General features: G+C 36.3%; 1 protein-coding gene across 1 annotated transcript in view; it reads left to right on the top strand.

The window, feature by feature from the left end:
- ttll7 (tubulin tyrosine ligase-like family, member 7) overlaps positions 1-18,371 on the top strand; it is a 172,684-nt gene extending 154,313 nt beyond the window's left edge. Inside the window, exons 16-21 of the mRNA XM_077202804.1 lie at positions 2,912-3,237; positions 6,230-6,361; positions 8,784-8,864; positions 10,068-10,228; positions 13,011-13,187; positions 17,393-18,371. Coding sequence (XP_077058919.1) covers positions 2,912-3,237; positions 6,230-6,361; positions 8,784-8,864; positions 10,068-10,228; positions 13,011-13,187; positions 17,393-17,510 — 995 coding nt within the window. The 3' untranslated portion in view covers positions 17,511-18,371. The remainder of the gene's footprint in view (positions 1-2,911; positions 3,238-6,229; positions 6,362-8,783; positions 8,865-10,067; positions 10,229-13,010; positions 13,188-17,392) is intronic.
- The last annotated feature ends 259 nt before the right edge of the window (positions 18,372-18,630 follow it).

Below are 18,630 nucleotides of genomic sequence, written 5' to 3'. Positions count from 1 at the left end.
ATTTAGTGTGTGTCAGTTTTTTCTCTTTTTTCATGTAATCACAGACAGACTCGTTGATGGTGAGATCAGATCTCCATGTGGAGCACCGGCTGTTGTCAGACTGCTTGTACATACAAAAATCTCACTGGATTATTGCAATTAATGGAAAAATTAATGTTTGAAAATGTAAACTGATATTTCCTTCTGACACACTAGAGCAAAAGATTTAAATAACTCGCTTAAAACCGTTTTTGGGGGATGAAAATATTAACGTGCCTAAGACTTTTGCACAGCATTGTATTTTTTAGGATTCTTTGATGAATAGAAAGTTCAAAAGAACAGCATTTATTTGATTTGAAATAAACTGGAAAAAAAGCTTTTCTTACTTAGTATTTTTGTCTTGTTTCCAGTCCAAATATCTAAAAATTCTTAAATCAAGATGCATTTACAATATGAGTAAAATGACAAAATATTATGTCCTGTTTTCTGGGGGAATTCATTAAAATTAAGTGAGTTGATGGTTAAAAAAAGCAAGATTATCTGCCAATGGGGTAAGAAAAATAATCTTAATTCAAACAGAAACAACATTATTTTTTAACCCCATTGGCAAATAATTTAGCTAGTTTTAAGCATCAACTCACTTCATTTTAATGAATTCCCCCATAAAATAAGACTAAATATCTTATGTCATTTTACAACTTTAGTAAATGTATCTTGATTTAAGAAATGTTTGCTATTTGGACTGGAAACAAGACAAAAATACTAATTAAGAAAAGTATTTTTTTGTAGTGTACAACTTTTTAGCAGTAATAAAAATAGTCTGTACTATCACTTTTGATCAATTGAATGCACCCCTGTTGAATAAAAGTATTAATTTCTTAGAAAAATATCTTACTGACCCTAAACTTATTTGTTATGGCTTTTGACTTTAGCATCAAAAGCAGCAAAACAATCAAATTGTATTGATACATTTACAATAATTAATTAATTACAAAATGAATGTACAAATCTTTTTGTTTTGATAACATAAAATGTAACATCCCCAAAAAAATTTAATTCTCTTTATTTTTCCTCCACACGCTGCGTTTGATGCAGCTGTTAGTTAATTACTTTGATTGCAATCATTTTTTAAGATGATTACAAATAAAATAATTTCATTTTATTTTTTATTTGAATGTGCTTCACAGTTGCATCAGACGTTTCCAGTGTAGAAATCTTTAATTATTGTAATGGGAGTGATGTAGTTTAGTTGAGTTGTTGTTATGAGAACTTTTCGTGATCTCACTAATGGACTTCTGACGTTATCTGTTCCTAGTTTTAGTCCAGGTTTTAGGGGTCTGCTCGGTGGAAAAGCTATTTATCACCTGTGGGCTGGGACTATTAGGGTAGACTTGGAGGTTCTGGGATGTTTTGCTGCTGAGCTGCTTTTATATGTGCTATCTGTCCCTCGATGGTTTCCAGATGACTGCGAGAGCTGCTTATGGCTTAAACTTTTAAGCAGCCTTTTGTCTAGCCAGACATATTACATCTTCAGTGACGTTTGCAGAGCCTGAGCTAAATTACAGATGTAAATCTACTATAATGCATTTGTTTACCTAATTAATAAATGAAACAGAGAAAATCCATCTTTTTTAATTAGGGTCACAGTATTCGCTGGCCCATTGCTGTGGCTCTTAATTTGACTGGCTGACTGCGGCAGGTGATGTGGTGAGAGGTCCCCTGGCTCTCATGCCATGCAGCTTTAATGAGCTTTTCTGATGTTTCAGTCCGCTGGTTTAAAGGGAGACCGGTCGCTCAGCTTGGGGAAAGCACAGGTTGGGTATAAGTTCAGAGAAGCACTTCTGGCGTACCTTGAAAAATGTGCAAACAAGCCCGAAATAATGTTTGTTTTTCACAGTAGAGCTTTTTTAGAAGCTGAGAGTTCCTTGGGGTCGAGCATCTCAAGCATCTATCTATCTATCCATCTATCCATCTATCTATCTATCCATCTTTTCTGTCTGTTTGGAAGTTGCTCTCACTATTACTATTAAATGATTTATTAACATGGTTTAAATCAGCCATTGTTTTTACAAGTATGGTTAAAAAAAATACATTTTCAGTACATTTTAAGTTTTACAGTAAAAGTTGCAAACCTTCAGCAAATGTTTGTCCACTTCAGGAACTCAAGTTGTTGCCATTACTTATTTTTTAAGGGGTGATTTAGACGATTACACAATTATTTAAACGATTATTTTAACAGCGTATGTAAAAATTATTTTGTGTGATTATTAGATACAGGCAAAAATGTAATAGGCAGTATTTAGAAAGTGTCCAACAGTGATAGGACAGGCCAAAATTATGCATTTTATGTTAGATAATAATATGCAATAGTTCAATAATGGAAAACCAGTTTGTATCCTATTTTGGAAAGTGCCATAGATTGTGCAGTTTATTGATTATTCGTGCCTGACACAGTTGAAGCCATGACTTTTCAATTAGCCACTAAAAGTGGGACAAAGAAGCTCACAGGTTTATTTGTTGTGCAGGGGGTCACTGGTGATTGGGTTGCTGCCGGAGGGGGCATTAGGCCATTCTGGGGTGACATTGTTTGCCCCACACTACCCTGAGGCCATCTGCGATTTTCCGAGCTAAGCTGCTATAATACCGCTTTTGGCAACTTCTTCCCTCAAGATTCACGGATGAAGCGGCCATGCCACTGGCCAGTTCACAAACTGGAGGTCATTCAAAATCGTAGATTTGCTGTATGCGTGTTTCAATTCGCTGTCCACCCTGAGTTGGAAACCTGACAGGCCTGCAGGATGATCACATGGTGCAGTGATTACGTTTTTTTTACGGATTTCAGATGTTTGACTTAATTTCCTTGGTGATCCAGGAGGGTGTGTGAATGTATGTGTCTTAAATTGAAGTCTAATTCTTTGGTTCTTTGTTTTAGGTCGCGTTCATTGGAAACCTATCCCTAAACCAATACGAGGTCCTTCCTGCTCCCCCAATCTTTCTGGGCTCATCCGCCGTTCCATGTCCTGTCCACGCTCCATTTCCTCTCTGACTGCGCAGTCCCTTACCAACGAGACCAGACAGACGAAAACAGCCACTCACATGGCTAATGCATCGCCTGCAGCCGCTCAAACAGCAGCCGCCATGACGCAGATGACCCCAGGTCGACCCCACTCAGCATCTCGGTCCCAGTCGCTCAGTCGCAACAGTTCCACTAACAGAGTTCCACACAGCAACAGTCTAGGTGCCATTCATCCCAATACGGCAAGTGTCGGTTCTCTCTGTCACACATAGGGAATTTTATTATTTGTATTATATATTGCTCATTCTATTTATACAGTATATGTGCTGCAATTCCATATGCATGGAATACCCTGTCAAAAGATCACATTTATCTAATTTTGGGGGGGGGGGGGGGGGGGGGGGGGGGGGGTCAAACCCAGGACGAGCTATAGGTCTGTGCAAGCTGTGTTGCAAGGGGTGTTGATGGACTCGATCTATTTTTTGATCATCTTTCTGAATCCCATCAAGACGTAGTCCTTGATAAAAACGTGATTTTCTCAGCTTTTTGTTCAAATGTTTTTTTTCCTTTATGAAACTTACTCACATTCAAGTGTTGCAAAATGCAAATATGCAAAAATGCATTAAGCTAGAATAAAATAGTTTTTTTTTTTTTTAAGCAGAGTATCTGTTCTTTCTTATGATACATTGCATATTCAGATATTCATACAACAAAATATTCTGGGGGCCATGAACATTTTGTGAAAATTATCAAAAATGCTGGCGGTGGCTGGCAACTTTTTTTTTTTTAAACGCTATCTGGGAAAGAGTTAATATGTGCTGATTTAAATACAGTATTTCAGAAATGAGAATTCAAATAAAATTCACCATTGAGAATAATGATACAATTTTTTTTTTAAATCTGCACACAGTGAAATAACAATAATTTAGAATTATTACAATATATTATAACGATATATTATAACGATAATATTGTGGTTGTGGATAAATGTGACCTAGGTATTTCATAATTGTTTTCACATATTTAAATGTTATAATGCTTCAATATTTGGCTGGACTGACTAAATTTAAAACATTTATACATACAAATTGCTTTGCTTTTTTTCTCCCTAAACGGTTTCTGTATAGCAAAGGCTACATAGTTTGCATAGTTGACATAGCTACATAGTGACATGGGAAATATGTGGAAAAGTTAAATGGGAAATATGTGGAAAAGTTAAATGGGAAATATGTGGAAATTTGTCATTTTAGACACTGCTATTAACACTACTGTGGACTGTGTATGCAGTATACAGTAAGCATTACTCTAGTATTTAATTCTGAACAGAGATACATATCACGAACATATCTATATTTTTCTTTACCCTGGATGTCCTCTAGAGAGTCTAAACAGATGTTCACAAAGATGGCTGATTTAGAGAAGATCTGGCAACACATTACCTGTAAAAATGAAAAATATCATTTTTATTTTCCCATCGCTGTCCTGAATCATTCCAATCCATCAAACAATAGAGATTCACACACACACACACACACACACACACACACACACACACACACACACACACACACACACACACACACACACACACACACACACACACACACACAATCAGTCAAGCTGTGTTTTCATACTGTCATAGTTTCTTCTCATTTTCACACTATATCTACTCTCATTCTCTCACTCTCTCTGGGCATACCTTAGAGAGGAAAATTTGTCATATTGTGGAAAAATTGGGAGTGTGAAGCTAAATTGGGCCTGTATTTACGGGCACATTCATCTTGTGAATATCAGCACTCCCCCTTGTTCAAACTCTCATTAAGGATTATTAATCAGGAAAAACAGCACACACACTTATGCACTGTTTAATAAGACTTTAGATTGTGTTTAGCAAGATGGACTACTACATACTCTTTTCAGAGTAATTGTATATAGGATGCATGATCATCAAGTTAATAAGGCTTCATTTCTAATAATGTAACCTGTTTAATTAGGATTTGCACTCTTTCCTCAAAACTCTTCTAATACAAGGATTTTGTGCTGTGTTTGTAGAACTCTAATAAGCCTCCATAGACTACTTTAAGTTTTTGGAATTGTTTTGCTCAGTATATGAAGCATTGAATGTGGTAAATCTTATGAAAACATGCCTGGGTTATATGGTACCTGACAAAAGTTACAGATTTTTCTTAAACCAGCCAGTCCAACTAATTAAAAATAAATAATGAGTGCTGTCAAATCGAGTAATTTTGTCAAATAAAAGTGTGTGTGTGTGTGTGTGTGTGTGTGTGTGTGTGTGTGTGTGTGTGTGTGTGTGTGTGTGTGTGTGTGTGTGTGTGTGTGTGTGTGTGTGTGTGTGTGTGTGTCCGTGTGTGTGTGTGTCCGTGTGTGTGTGTGTGTGCGTAAATATATGTGTGGGTATATACAGTAAATATATATATATATATATATATATAAAAACAAGATTTTATGTTAGATTCGGTTAATTGCGATTAATTGATTTGGCAAGCTAAACACATATGGATTCATTAGAATGCTAAAGTTATAATTTATTCTACACTAAAAACTGATAACCTGGTTACCATGAGCTATTACTACCTGATTTTGTTTGTGTTATCAAATATGTTTAGGTTGATTTAGGGATTTTAAATAGTATTTTTGACTTAAATAGAATCAATTCAATGTTATCACATGAAGCACTTTTTAGGTACATTTTATGAACTTTTTTCAGTTTACAACAAATCTTTGTTGTTTCAAGAGAAAATAAATATTTCAATCAGCATAAAATTAACAAAAAATAATACCATGAAGTTTAAATAGTTTAATAAAAAATAAAATAGATAAAAAAATACTTTGATAAATTAAATAAATGTGTCTTTTTTCATTACTGAAATTAAAATTTGAGGAAAACAGTGTAGTTAATTGACATTAAATAATTTCTTCTTCTTTCTTTTGATTTTGGGTTGAAACATATAACCTACATGTTTTTTACGATTTCCTTAATTCACCCTTGTGGGGCCTCAGACTCTGATATACCTAACCCTAATATATTCTGTTATATATTTAAAAACTTTTGCTAAGTTTATGAAGCCTAATGTCTAAAAGTAAAGATCGCTGTTTTTTTCCTTCGCACAACGAGCAGTCAGGCACCATACGAACACACTGCTGTGATGGCCGAAACAAACCTGATGACACTTAATAACTCATCTTCATTGTGTGGGTTCTGTGCATGTGCAGGCGCAGGGAGAGACCCCGCTGAGTAAAGAGCAGGAGGCCGAGCTGATGCAGCAGACGCTGGCTGCGCTGGGGGAGATGAGGATTCGTTACCCCGGGAAGAGCGAGGAGGAGGCCGAGGCCGTGTTGGATGAGGTGAGCTAAGCAGCTGAGAGAAAGCGCTCGGTCAGGGCAGGCGGACCGGCTGCTCTGTTCCACTCGTTCCCCAAACTCATTTGAGGACGTCCGAGCCGCTCGCAGCATCTCTCGCTGTATGTTGAGTCATTAGACATCCACCTGTATGGTTAATGAGATCCATTAGCTGTCTGTGCAGAAACACATCTGGCCAACGGCACCTGTTTAAGGCACTTTTCCAGCATTCATTTACACATCACTTTCGCGGCGATTATTCTGGCGTACATTTGCACATCAACAATCACGGAAACACAGCATTTAACAGAAGAAGCACAATTGAACGGATGCTGGCTCTGTTACCAGAGCTGTGAAATTGTAATTGGTGCTTTCCATGAATACGGTACACTTTGGTAATTATTTTATTTTCAACCATTAGAGGCACATTATTAGGTGTGTTAGGTAAAGTCTTGTCTAACATAAAATTAACCTTGCATGAAAAATAACTTGTTTTAAGCACACTGATTGCCTAAAAACACCCAACCCCTGTGAAGGTAAAAGAGTAGCATTTGAATTTGAGAACTTGTACAGTAAATATTCACACGTATAAGTCTGAAGACAATAATTAAAAGACCTATGGTTTAAATTCGAAATTGCAGAAAAATAGATGCAGATGTGTAAAACGACATTTACATGAACAAAAAGACAGGCACAAATGTGTATCATATATTTACTTTAGTCACTTTTGCTGTGCAACCTCATGTCGCCAACCTCTCAAATCCTGCACTATAGTCCTAAATCTTAGCTCCTTGATTTTTATTACTACTTTTACGAAATATCTGTGTCAAAACTTACTTATGCTTTTGTGAATGCAGATGTTGACAAAGCAGAACTGAGGGTTGTGCTGGGTCGAGAATTAAGTCTTTTTATTGGTCAAGCCCTCACAAATGAAATGGAACGTTACTTTGCCTGAGTAAACTGAGTTTTTTTTTTTTTTCTCATTTACTATATATATATATATATATATATATATATATATATATATATATATATATATATATATATATATATACTTCGGTATTGTAAGATGTTTATATAATTCCTGGTCAAAGAACAGACAAGATTGTTTATTTCATGTTCTTGCTTGATCCTTTGGCCCAAGTTTACCTTTTTCTAATTTATTTACACATGAAACTGAGGACAACATTATCTCACCAGTGTAGGTTCCAAAAATTGTATTATGCCAGATACATTTGTACAGTTTATTTCAGGTGTTGTTGGCAATGCTGTAGCCACTAAATGATAACTATTGGTCAGGCATCGACCAATAAAACGGCTTCATATATATATATATACTGTATATACACACTGTATATATTTGCAGATGTGTGCAAATCAAAACATTCTGCCTTTCACATCAGAGCTGTGAGTGTAAATTTCAATTTGGAAGTGTGAATATTTATTGTACAAATTCTCTACAAGCTCTCGAGTTTTGCTTCTCTTTTAGCTCTATTTAGCCACCTCAGCAGCCTTTACATTCTCAACTGCATACAACTATTTAAATGATACAGCAATATTATAATTTTGACACACTCGTGAATTTATATTAAATTTGTTATAGTACATGTTTTGTATATTTAGTTAATTTTTTTTTTTTTAAATGACCACATTTATTACAATTGTGATACCATGGCAGTAACATCATTTGGACCCTTTTTACAGGCTAGCGGGAAGAAAAAAGTATTATTTCATTCTATTTTCGTAATTTTTTTAACAAACTGCAGTGTTAACTACATTCATTAAGCTCAACATTCAACCGTGTTTCTCTGTTAGTTATTGTAAAACTAATGTAAACAAACAAATAGTTATCTTGAAAATATAGGAAATACTGTAAATGACAAACCAACATTTGGTCAAAATTAAGTTAACCCCTTCTAAGGTTTTAAACTGTATTTGAAAAAAAAAATTATAAGAAGGACTGAAAATGTATTCACTAGAAGCAGCGTGCACTGGTGCATGCACTGGTGCCACCGGGACCCAATGAGGAGAGTGCGTATATTTTATTGATAATGTAAATGATGTTAATATATTCACACATTAAGATCAATGTTCCAACATGTTAAAAATGTATTATTGGGGAGAAAACTTATGCGTATGGACTGTTCTTATTCAAGGTCCTTGTGTTTGGAACATAAAAGAAAGAGATACAGACAGACAGACAGACACATAGATAGATAGATAGATAGATAGATAGATAGATAGATAGATAGATAGATAGATAGATAGATAGATAGATAGATAGATAGATAGATAGATAGATAGATAGATAGATAGATAGATAGATAGATAGATAGATAGATAGATAGATAGATATATAGATAGATAGATAGATAGACAATAATTGTGCATATTGCAATAATGAAATTATTTTCATGTGCTCCTTTAGATTCAGAACAACTGGAAATACCATAAGCCAAAAGTTGCTTCTTACTGGCTGGTAAAGTTAGATGCCACCAAACAAAGGAAGGTAAGTGGACTAAAAAAATTCATAAACACTTAATATTTTTTTGGATAAGATAGAGTCTCAGGTGAACAAAGTGTATGTTGAAAAGAAAAAAATGGGGGTCTTAAACCATGCAATTTGGATCTGTCTTAACAGAAAACATGATGCAACAAAATGAAACTGTTCAAAGCCACTCAATTTCAACACTATTACAGTAGTGAACGACAGGTGGTTACAGCTGGTTACAGGTGTTTTGATTTGACACAGTAGGCTGGACGTTGTAAGATGGGCATGACAGACTGATATAATGAGGAATTGTCTCGTTCCACAAGCTGATTATCAGCCGAAGTTTGAGGGATCAATGAGAATAGAGTTAACATGCCACATACAAGGCCATTAAATCAGACATATTGTTGAAAGTCACTTCACAGATGTCGACGAGCAGAATGGTGTGAGGGAGCTGGAGGGCGAAGAGAAAGATGAGCGGAAACTAACTGAGACTTCTTCCATTACTCTTCTTCTAGATTGCACTGTTCACAGTACCCTCCAGTAAATTTGGGAAGTCTGTTTCATTCGAACAAAATTGGTTCATTAGGACATTTCATATCAATTAATGATGCATTGATTCATTTCAATATTGTGCCTAGAAGTCCCTGCATTTTTGTAGCAAAATAAACATTTACAGTATTTAAACTGTTACTATCATAAGTAGAATTCATAATTTATTTTAGCTTTATTTAATGTGCATTCTTAAATAGCTTCAGTGTAGTTGGGTACTTTTTGTAAGGAACTTTTAGTGCCAGATTTACTTGCAGCTTAACCCTCTTTTGGCGTTAAAAAAATATACTGTCAGGATTTACTAAAGACATTAGTAAATTAGTACTGAAAGGCGTGGACAGGGTTATTTTTGCAGCTGATCTTATTGCATATGCATTTGAGTTTCCCTTTCAAAAGCAAAATTGATGGGAGGAGAGTATTTAAATGAATCATCCAACGGGATTTACTAAGTCAATTTAGTGGTATTTGCGCCATTATTTACCACCCAAAAAAGCATTTCTTAAACCAGAGACTAATTTGCGCTGCTCTTGGTAGATTGTTTCGGTCATTATGGAAATGGTCCTTCTGCGTTCTTTAATTTGCTCAGTAGATCGCCAGTATATCATGTGCAGAACTTTCCACTCCCAGGGTATTTTTAATCACTATTATTTATTTGATTATTTCGTGAAGGTTTTGGACATTGTTCGTACCAACATCCGCTCAGTGCTGCAGAAGATTTGGAGTGAACCGGATGTGGAGAGTCTACGTCTTTATCTCCTTTTCAACCGTGTTTTTAACCGTCTGCTCTGGAGTCACGGTCAGGGGCTCTGGAACTGCCTCTCCAGCTCTGGGTAAGAGAATTATATGCTGTCTTTAAAGTCAACATGAAATTAGAATTAAGAATATTTACATTTACTTTATTAATACACATTCCTGGTCTTACTAAGAATTATTCGTTAGGGCACATAATTTCAAAGAAAAAATTGGATATATTTTAAAAATGTATCTCCTTGTTTATTGAACTGTTGTGTAAAAGTAATATCACACTCGTAATTGGTCGGAATATCAGTGCGACTGTGATTTACTGTGATATTACTTAATTATTATTCGTTATTACACTTGTAAATGTCACATTATGGAAGTTAAGTGGGTTTGTAAGAGTGTTTAATGCTGAAAAGGCATTGAGACGGAACATAACCATGGCCATGAGAAAAAGGGTCTCTGTTTTGTCTTTATTGACTCAATCTTGATATAGACTTTTACTTCCTTAGAGAGTCACACATAGAAGCATACACGCGTGCTGTTATAATACACATAGACTCTTACATGCTGAGATTTTATCAGTTCTGAGAGCAAACAGCAGGGACTCCTCCTTATTGACCGCCTTTCTCCCTCTAGTCATTGCGAGCGCTGCTCGGAGGCTTTGTGTGGCCCAATCACTCTTGTAATTGCCACAGAGTGAAGGATGTTATATAGCCAGGTTTAGACCATTTGGAGTTGATGAGAGCGAACACAGCTCTAGGGGATTAGAAGCAGTGCCAGCAACCCATGCTGCTTCTGTTTAATCAGGGCCTGACGTGTGAAGGTGGCCCATGAGCCGGTAGCACGGGAAGGAGATATCAGTGGGAGAGCACTGCATAGCCTTCCTGCCTGTAATGTAAAATTCAGATTCCTAGAAGTTACATTTCATCATCTCTACAATGAAACCTCATCTCCTCTGCCAAGACTTTAAAGAGACTTTTTATCGCTTCTTTCGTCAACAAGAGCCAAAAGAACGAGAATCAGACCCTTTAAACTTCCTGACAGATTGTTCCAGCAGTGTCTATTACAATAAAAGCTGGCTCGTATCGCCTGTATGATGACATACGACAGCAAGATGTCTTATAATTGTTAGTAAATCAGTATTTAATCGTCATTAAAAAAAATAATAAAAATGTTATAATGTTAAGGATAAACACAACATACATTTGCTTTGTGTTCAGGATGTTTAGGTTTTTTGTACTGAAAAAGCACTATACAGTACATTGGAATATATATATATATATATATATATATATATATATATATATATATATATATATATATATATATATATATATATATACAGGGCTTGACATTAACACCCGTCAATATAATATACATTTATACATTTTTCAATTGTAGTATTTTAAAAAGGCATCTGAAATAATAAACTAAGTACAGTGTTGCTGTGGCGAACAGGACGGCCGAGGGACGTGAGAGAACGGCGCGAGGCCGGTGGTGCGATTGCTAATGAGCAGCACCTGTGAAGCACACCGGTCTCGCATCTCTCAAGGAGGAGCGGAAGCATAAAGGGGGAGCGACGACGTTGATGATCGAGAGAGGAACAGGCCTGTGTTTTAGTTGTGTTTGGTTTTTGTGTTTTATTTTAGCCAGCAGTCGTCCGCGAGGGGCTGCTGGCAGTTATGTTTATTTTCGGTGGCCAGCAGTCGTCCGCGAGGGGCTGCTGGCGGTATTTTGGTTTGTTTGTTTTATTTTAAATAAAGTAGATTTTGATTGTTCGCCGGTTCCCGCCTCCTTCTTCCCTGAACATTGTTACACTGGTGGCTAAAATAAAACACAAAAACCAAACACAACTAAAACACAGGCCTGTTCCTCTCTCGATCATCAACGTCGTCGCTCCCCCTTTATGCTTCCGCTCCTCCGTGAGAGATGCGAGACCAGTGTGCTTCACAGGTGCTGCTCATTAGCAATCGCACCACCGGCCTCGCGCCGTTCTCTCACGTCCCTCGGCCGTCCTGTTCGCCACAGTTGCGTTGTCAGAAATATACATTTTTCGATACAAATCAATACTGAAATATCTGAAACTATTCCGCAGCATACACAAAACCAACTCTCGTTTTATTTGCTCCGGATTAATATTGCTGGTGTAACAGGACTTGAGTTTCGGCGAGGGATTGCACGTATTGGGCATAATTTTACTCATTCCCGCAGATTTTTTGCTCACACTCAAAGTATGCGTACATAAAGACAAGTATATTGGATATATAAAATAGTATAATGGGTCTGTGCGTCAGCTCTTAAAGTTACCACAACCTAATATACCGGCTGCCAAATTATGAGATAATATGCTGTGTATATATATAGGGGTTCCACAATGGACCAAGTTGAAGTTGTTATAAAGAGGTTTAAGTTGAGTTTATGGTGTGTACACTTGCCATGCAACACTGTAACTTGGTGCATTAATATAAAATTGCTCTGATGTGCAGTCACAGGTGTGCATATACTGTATTTATTTAATTGAAACATGTAAAACATGACTCATCTATTTAATTTGGATGAAGTTGAAAAAAATCCATTTTACTATGTTAGTTTTTACCATTTTGAATCTCAATGAGACTTGTGAGACTTATCATTCAGTTGTTAGGAATAACCTTATATTTTGCTTTGTGTCCATGAAGTTCAATAACGACAATAATCAAATGAAAATATTTTAATTGACTGGATTTAAAAAAAAGGTAATTACCACATGATAATATGGTAATGATAATAAGTAATATTGTTACTGTGATATAAAAATATGAATACCATGACATATAATGTTGGTACCACCCATTTCTTGGCTGTTGTAGTTATGTGCGTATCTTCCTTCAGCAGGTCATCATGGGAAAGTGTCTTCAGTAAGAGCAGTGAGGTGGTGACCACGCAAGAGCTGAGGTGCTGCCAGCGTGTTGTACAGTTGTGTAGAGACTGTCTGCTTGTAGTCTACAAGTTTGTGGCCGACTCGCGCGGTTCTTTCAGTGGCCTTAGCCCAGACTGGGACGACACAAGGTATAGTAACCTTCTTCAAACGCCCATGACAATGGTGTTAAAAGAATGTATTGACACTCACATCACCATTAGTACAGTTAACACTGTAGAACTGCATTTTGTAAAATATATTTTAAAAAAATAAAAAAAACTGAAGCACAACAGGTGGCACTGGCTATAGTAAAATTGCATATAAATCAAGAGGGAGAACTCAGAACAAAAATTCTTGGGCAAATTCATGAAACCTTTACATGCAGTATTTCAATACAAACACTTGAATTTAAAATATTTGATGTAAAGTCAATGCAAGTCTTTTCAGGGCAAGATACCCCCCCTTTCTATGTATAAATATTGCCCATTATACAGAATATTACAATTGATTAACAAATCAGCCTTGTATAAATAATGCGCTATACACACATTTTCTGAATGTTTACAAGAAAGTGTTCCACATTTTTGTGCCGACACACGTACCTTACCACTTTTGTGCATGAAACATGCATTCAAACCAAACACTTCAGCACAACAGCAGAAGCACGTCTGAACGACTCATTTCATTCACTCAGTTCATTAGAAAGAACTTGAATTAGCTGCACATTTGCTGAAACCCATGCACAATTTGGTTCTTATCACCTTATATTTGACAAGTTCAATTTGTGCCAAACTGATTCTATAACTGCGATTAGCCGAATCTGGCTTGTTTGGAGGTTTTAAACAGTGCAAAGTTGGTACAGAAACTGCAACTGAATTAGTATTTATATGTAAAGCCCATTGATATATTTTTCTTTCTGTAAGAAAAGATTTTATGCTTAAAACAAGAAAAAATATATAAAAAATATTCTCTGAAAACAAGTATCTCTTACTAATCAATTTGTTTTGTGTTAAGGATGTTTAGGTATTTTATTTACTGGAAAAGTACTGTACACTGAAAAAAAAAACTGATTAAGGACCTGGCCTGTTGACTTCCCAAAAATTTGTCCTTGTTTGCTTGACAGCACTCATCCTGTGATTCCACCCCCTTGGACTTTATCTTTTGGTTTTGGATCACACTCTCTCCCCTCCAGTTTGTCTGATCTTCAGCCATAAACCTTTGTCCACCTGTTTGCTGCTTTTTTTTGTTGTTGCTGTATTTCCATGGGGGTATAACCTCAGAGAAACCCAGCCAGTCATTTTCGATTTCCTCTCAGCTCTCCATCCTAGCCAATATCCGCTCTCTTCTCACACTTGTGTTCTCTCAGGACATGCCTCATTGACGGCTCATTGCTGGAACGGCCCTTGGGGATCCGTTATTTTTCAATCAGCCTTCATCTGCTTTGCCTCGTTAGGGAAATGATGCCTGGGTAACAGTCTCATACTTGCTTCTTACTCCATCTCCTCCTACTCATTCTTTGTTCCGATCCATCAGGTGACTGTCATGTCTCCGATAGAAGCTGTAGAAGTCACATGACATACCAGAGATGTGCACTTTGTCAAACTAACCCATTAGTTAAGTCAGCACAAAATCACAATTGACCATAAGTACTTCATGTTCTACAGTAGGTCTATTATGCATGATTGCATCAGTGCACATTATTTAAAGGAAATGTTTTCAGAATATTTGTTCAAAATATGACAAATTGATCTGACTCTTAAACGACTTATTGGTTGCCATTATCCAAGACCCTTCTTTATAACCACTTGTTATATGCAGGCATTTTATTTTATTTTTTTACATTCCAATCAGTTTCTTATGGATAAAATCAAATCCTAGATTTTTATTTAAATAATTTTTGGAAATGTTTCAGATTATGGAAGTATGCAAACATTCACCTAACATGAGCATAATGTGATACTTTACTTTAAAAAGTAATGGTTACATTATTATGTTACTCTTAAAACAGTAAATAGTTAAAAATCCACTTACAGAGTAGACAGCTTTGTTAATAATAATGGGAGCAATAGTTTGCTGTTGTCGGTCGATTGCATTTTTGAGTAAATAAATAGAAAATGTACACCTGTTATTCATTTAAAAAGGTAACTGCATTAAGGTGCATATTTAGTAAAGCATTATTTTAAAAAAGGGTTGCATGTAGCGTGTTAGCACCAACTCAGGTTCAGTGTTTAGTCACGAAAAGTAAGAGCAACCCACAAAATTATAGTATAAACGAAAATAGGTATCATTGGAAGTTTTGTGAGATTTATTTTTCAAGATGTAGAACTACAGAGATTTCTTTCTTAACTTTTGAGAAACCTAATATGATATCTAGTGAATGGGGAAGTCTCCTTTTTGTCTCAAAGTGTCTAAAAGTTCTCTCTCAAAGTTTTAACTTAGCATGTGGCAGTTGGGTGATAGAGTGTAGGCTTTAAACAAGCAAACAGACGTGAGATATGTGCAGATCTTCGAGCGATTGTGTGTAATTAGTAAAGCACACACACGTTCGAAGGTTAGACAGCTGGCAGTTCTCTAGGGGCTTTGCACTGGCAGGTTTTTCCAAGAACTGCTCAGTGATCAAAAGCCAAAGACCTGGAGGAATCCTCACAGAGGTCCAATTAAACACTGCCTGCAGCCTGATTGGACCCTGAGTGATGGAGCTCTCTCATGGATGAGACTTCCTTACAGGGAATTCTTCAGAGCCAGAAAGGCCCACCTCCATATAAGTTCATATTTGAATTGCATATTCCTTTGACATTTCCTTTTGTTGACCAAACTCGGCAGTCTTTACTGAAAAATATGCTAATGAAGCTCAACCCCAACCCACAACCATTTCCTGAGAACTCACCTGTCTGGAGTTCCCAGAGGGAAGAACCAAAAAAATCGGCCTGGATTTTTTTTAAAGCTTTAATGAAAGGAACTTAGAGAAAGACAATGTGCGTATTATGTGAAAGGTTGCTCGGTGTGTGCGACGAAGACATTCATCGATATTCATTATTGTCCAGAGTTTTTATGATCTATGATTGATCTATGATTTATGATAACCTGCATGACATCCATGTTCCTTATTAAATATTGCCGATTGAAGGGAATGCACTGCAAACACATGCTTAGTGCGGTATCATGAGAAGATTCAAGGGCATTCTTTTATAAAAGTTAATTTGATTCTTCCCAAGTCTCTTGGCCCTGTCTTTCTGCAGCAGGAGCTTTAGAACAAATCTTCTTTAGTTAGATAAAGAGCAGCCCTAATTTGTACTGGCATTATGTATTGCTGTCCTAACTACATCATTGCATTCATACAAAGCCACTTCTTTCATTCATACAAAGCCACTTCCTGGGCTCCTGAGTCGTGACACTTATTCTTTAGTTTTTTTTATTTATTATTTAAAAAAATATATTTATACAAACAATAATTTAAATACAACTCTTCTATGATGAACAGGTTGTCAGTTTTTGAATTGTTACAAAATATCTTATTGAAAAATCTTGAAAAAATAACTTTGTAGGTATTATTATTATAATAAAGCCTATTAGGTACGAAGTAGTATTGTAGTAGTGAAGCAGTTTTATTTTATTATTATTAAATTTCTTCTTTTAAATATTAATGATTGAAAAAACTCTTGTTTGCCAAATTAAAGTCACTGTGGTACAACCAACATGCAGGAACTTATTTCACAAAAAAAGCCAGAAAACAGAAAACTTTTGCAAAAATATATGAGACTTAAAAAATTTAGTACATGTATACCCATTTGAAATATAAGAACTATAAATATAAGAACTATATATACAGGTTTTTTTTTCAAGATTACTAAAAGGAGAGAGAGAGAAAAAAAGAATTTGTCAGTTAGTAGCTTGTTCAAATGATTTAGTGTATGCAGCTTATTTAGCACAACTTGTTTTTCTGTTTTTTTCACTGTGTTATTTAATTAATTAACTGTTTAAATTGACGTGTTTCGAGTAGAATTATAATGAAGCTGTTGTGGTATTAGCAAGTGTGGGTCGTCAGCTGTCCAGGCTGGTTACCCTCCTTGTCTCTGTGCGGGCTCTAATTATCTAATCTGTCCTGTCTTGGAACATCCTGTGCATTAAACAAGTTCTTATCTGTTAAAACAAGTCCCGTTCAGCCACTTGTGTCACTCATTATTAAAAACGGCACAGTGTAAACGTGAGGGTCAGCGGAGGAGACGGGAATCTAAAGCATCAGCTGGAGAGCCGAGAGAGAGCCTGATCTCTTTAGGTGACCTTTGTGCCTCTAATCCTGCCTTTGAGTTTGGCATCCAACCTCTATTTCTGATTCCTCTCTCCGTCTGTGCAGGTATCTGCTGCCAGTCACTTCCCAGTTCATCATCAAGTGGCCGTCTTCTAGCTTCGGCCGCTCGGCGTCCTCGACTCGCCCCCGCAGCGTCTTTACCACAAGGATGGGCCACTTCTGATGGCTGCTGGACTCCTGATGGGGGAGAACACATTCAGACCTCTGTGAGAAGGGCATAATGCCTGGGACCTCCGCAAATTCCTGGAGCGTATTTAAGTGGATTTGCCTGCCTGCTTTGGTAATGCATCCAATGCATATGATCGACAGTTCTCTGCCTCCCTTCTGCTGTAAAAAAAAAAAAGAAAAAGGAAAAAATGAAAATGAAATTTTTTTTGCTGCATTGCTATCTCCCTTAGGATGCTTGTAAATAAATTATGTTCATCATCTTTACAAGACTGTACAATTTATTACATGGATTCCAGGGAATGTTTTAGTGTCATGGACATCAGAAAAGGTCATGGTAACCTTTTTTTTTTTTTTTGCTTTGACAATAGTGGTACTTTAACTCTGTTTTTCCCGAACATGATGTAATTTTCTTAATATTCAATTTATAATTTACATAATTTAGTAAACGTTTCGTTCTGCTCAGAATTTAAATTACAACACAGGGCCGTTCACATAGGTTCCCAACAGATATGTGAAATGACTTTAATTTATGGCGATAGACACACACACACACACACACACACACACACACACACACACACACACACACACACACACACACACACACACACACACACACACAAACACACACAAAACACACACACACAAAGCAACATGATGATGTGTTGCAGTGGCCAAAGATGTGAGTTTAAAATCAGGAATTTGCTTTCCACTGTGCAACCTTTGCAACCTTGTGTACATTTCATTTGATTTGCTAATCAGTTTAATTTATGTATTAAAAATGATCATAAATGTAATGTGTAAATGTAATGCTGTCAGAAAAAAACAACACAATACAAAGTTGCATCTCATGAAATTGACAAGCTCACATACTAAGTATTTTTTATTTATTTTTTTGGCACGGTGCAGGAAACAATTGTAGAACAAAGATTTTAAAATAGCGCAAACTGAATATGTCCAGTGTGAAAGCCCCCCTAAAACTGATTAATAAACGGAAAGAGAGTTAAATGGTTAGTAGTAGATTTGGGGTCAGGGTTTTTGTTAGAGGTTATTTCTAGGGTCTAGTTAGGTCTTTTATAGGTTAGGAATTAAAAATGCTTACTGTTTGGAGTTAA

Source organism: Siphateles boraxobius, unplaced genomic scaffold (genome assembly GCF_051911475.1).
Source record: "Siphateles boraxobius isolate OS27281-9 unplaced genomic scaffold, OSU_SipBor_1 5, whole genome shotgun sequence".
In the NCBI taxonomy this organism is placed as follows: Eukaryota; Metazoa; Chordata; class Actinopteri; order Cypriniformes; family Leuciscidae; genus Siphateles; species Siphateles boraxobius.
The sequence above is the reverse complement of the archived record's forward strand: the minus strand, read 5'-3'. Positions and strand labels throughout refer to the sequence as shown.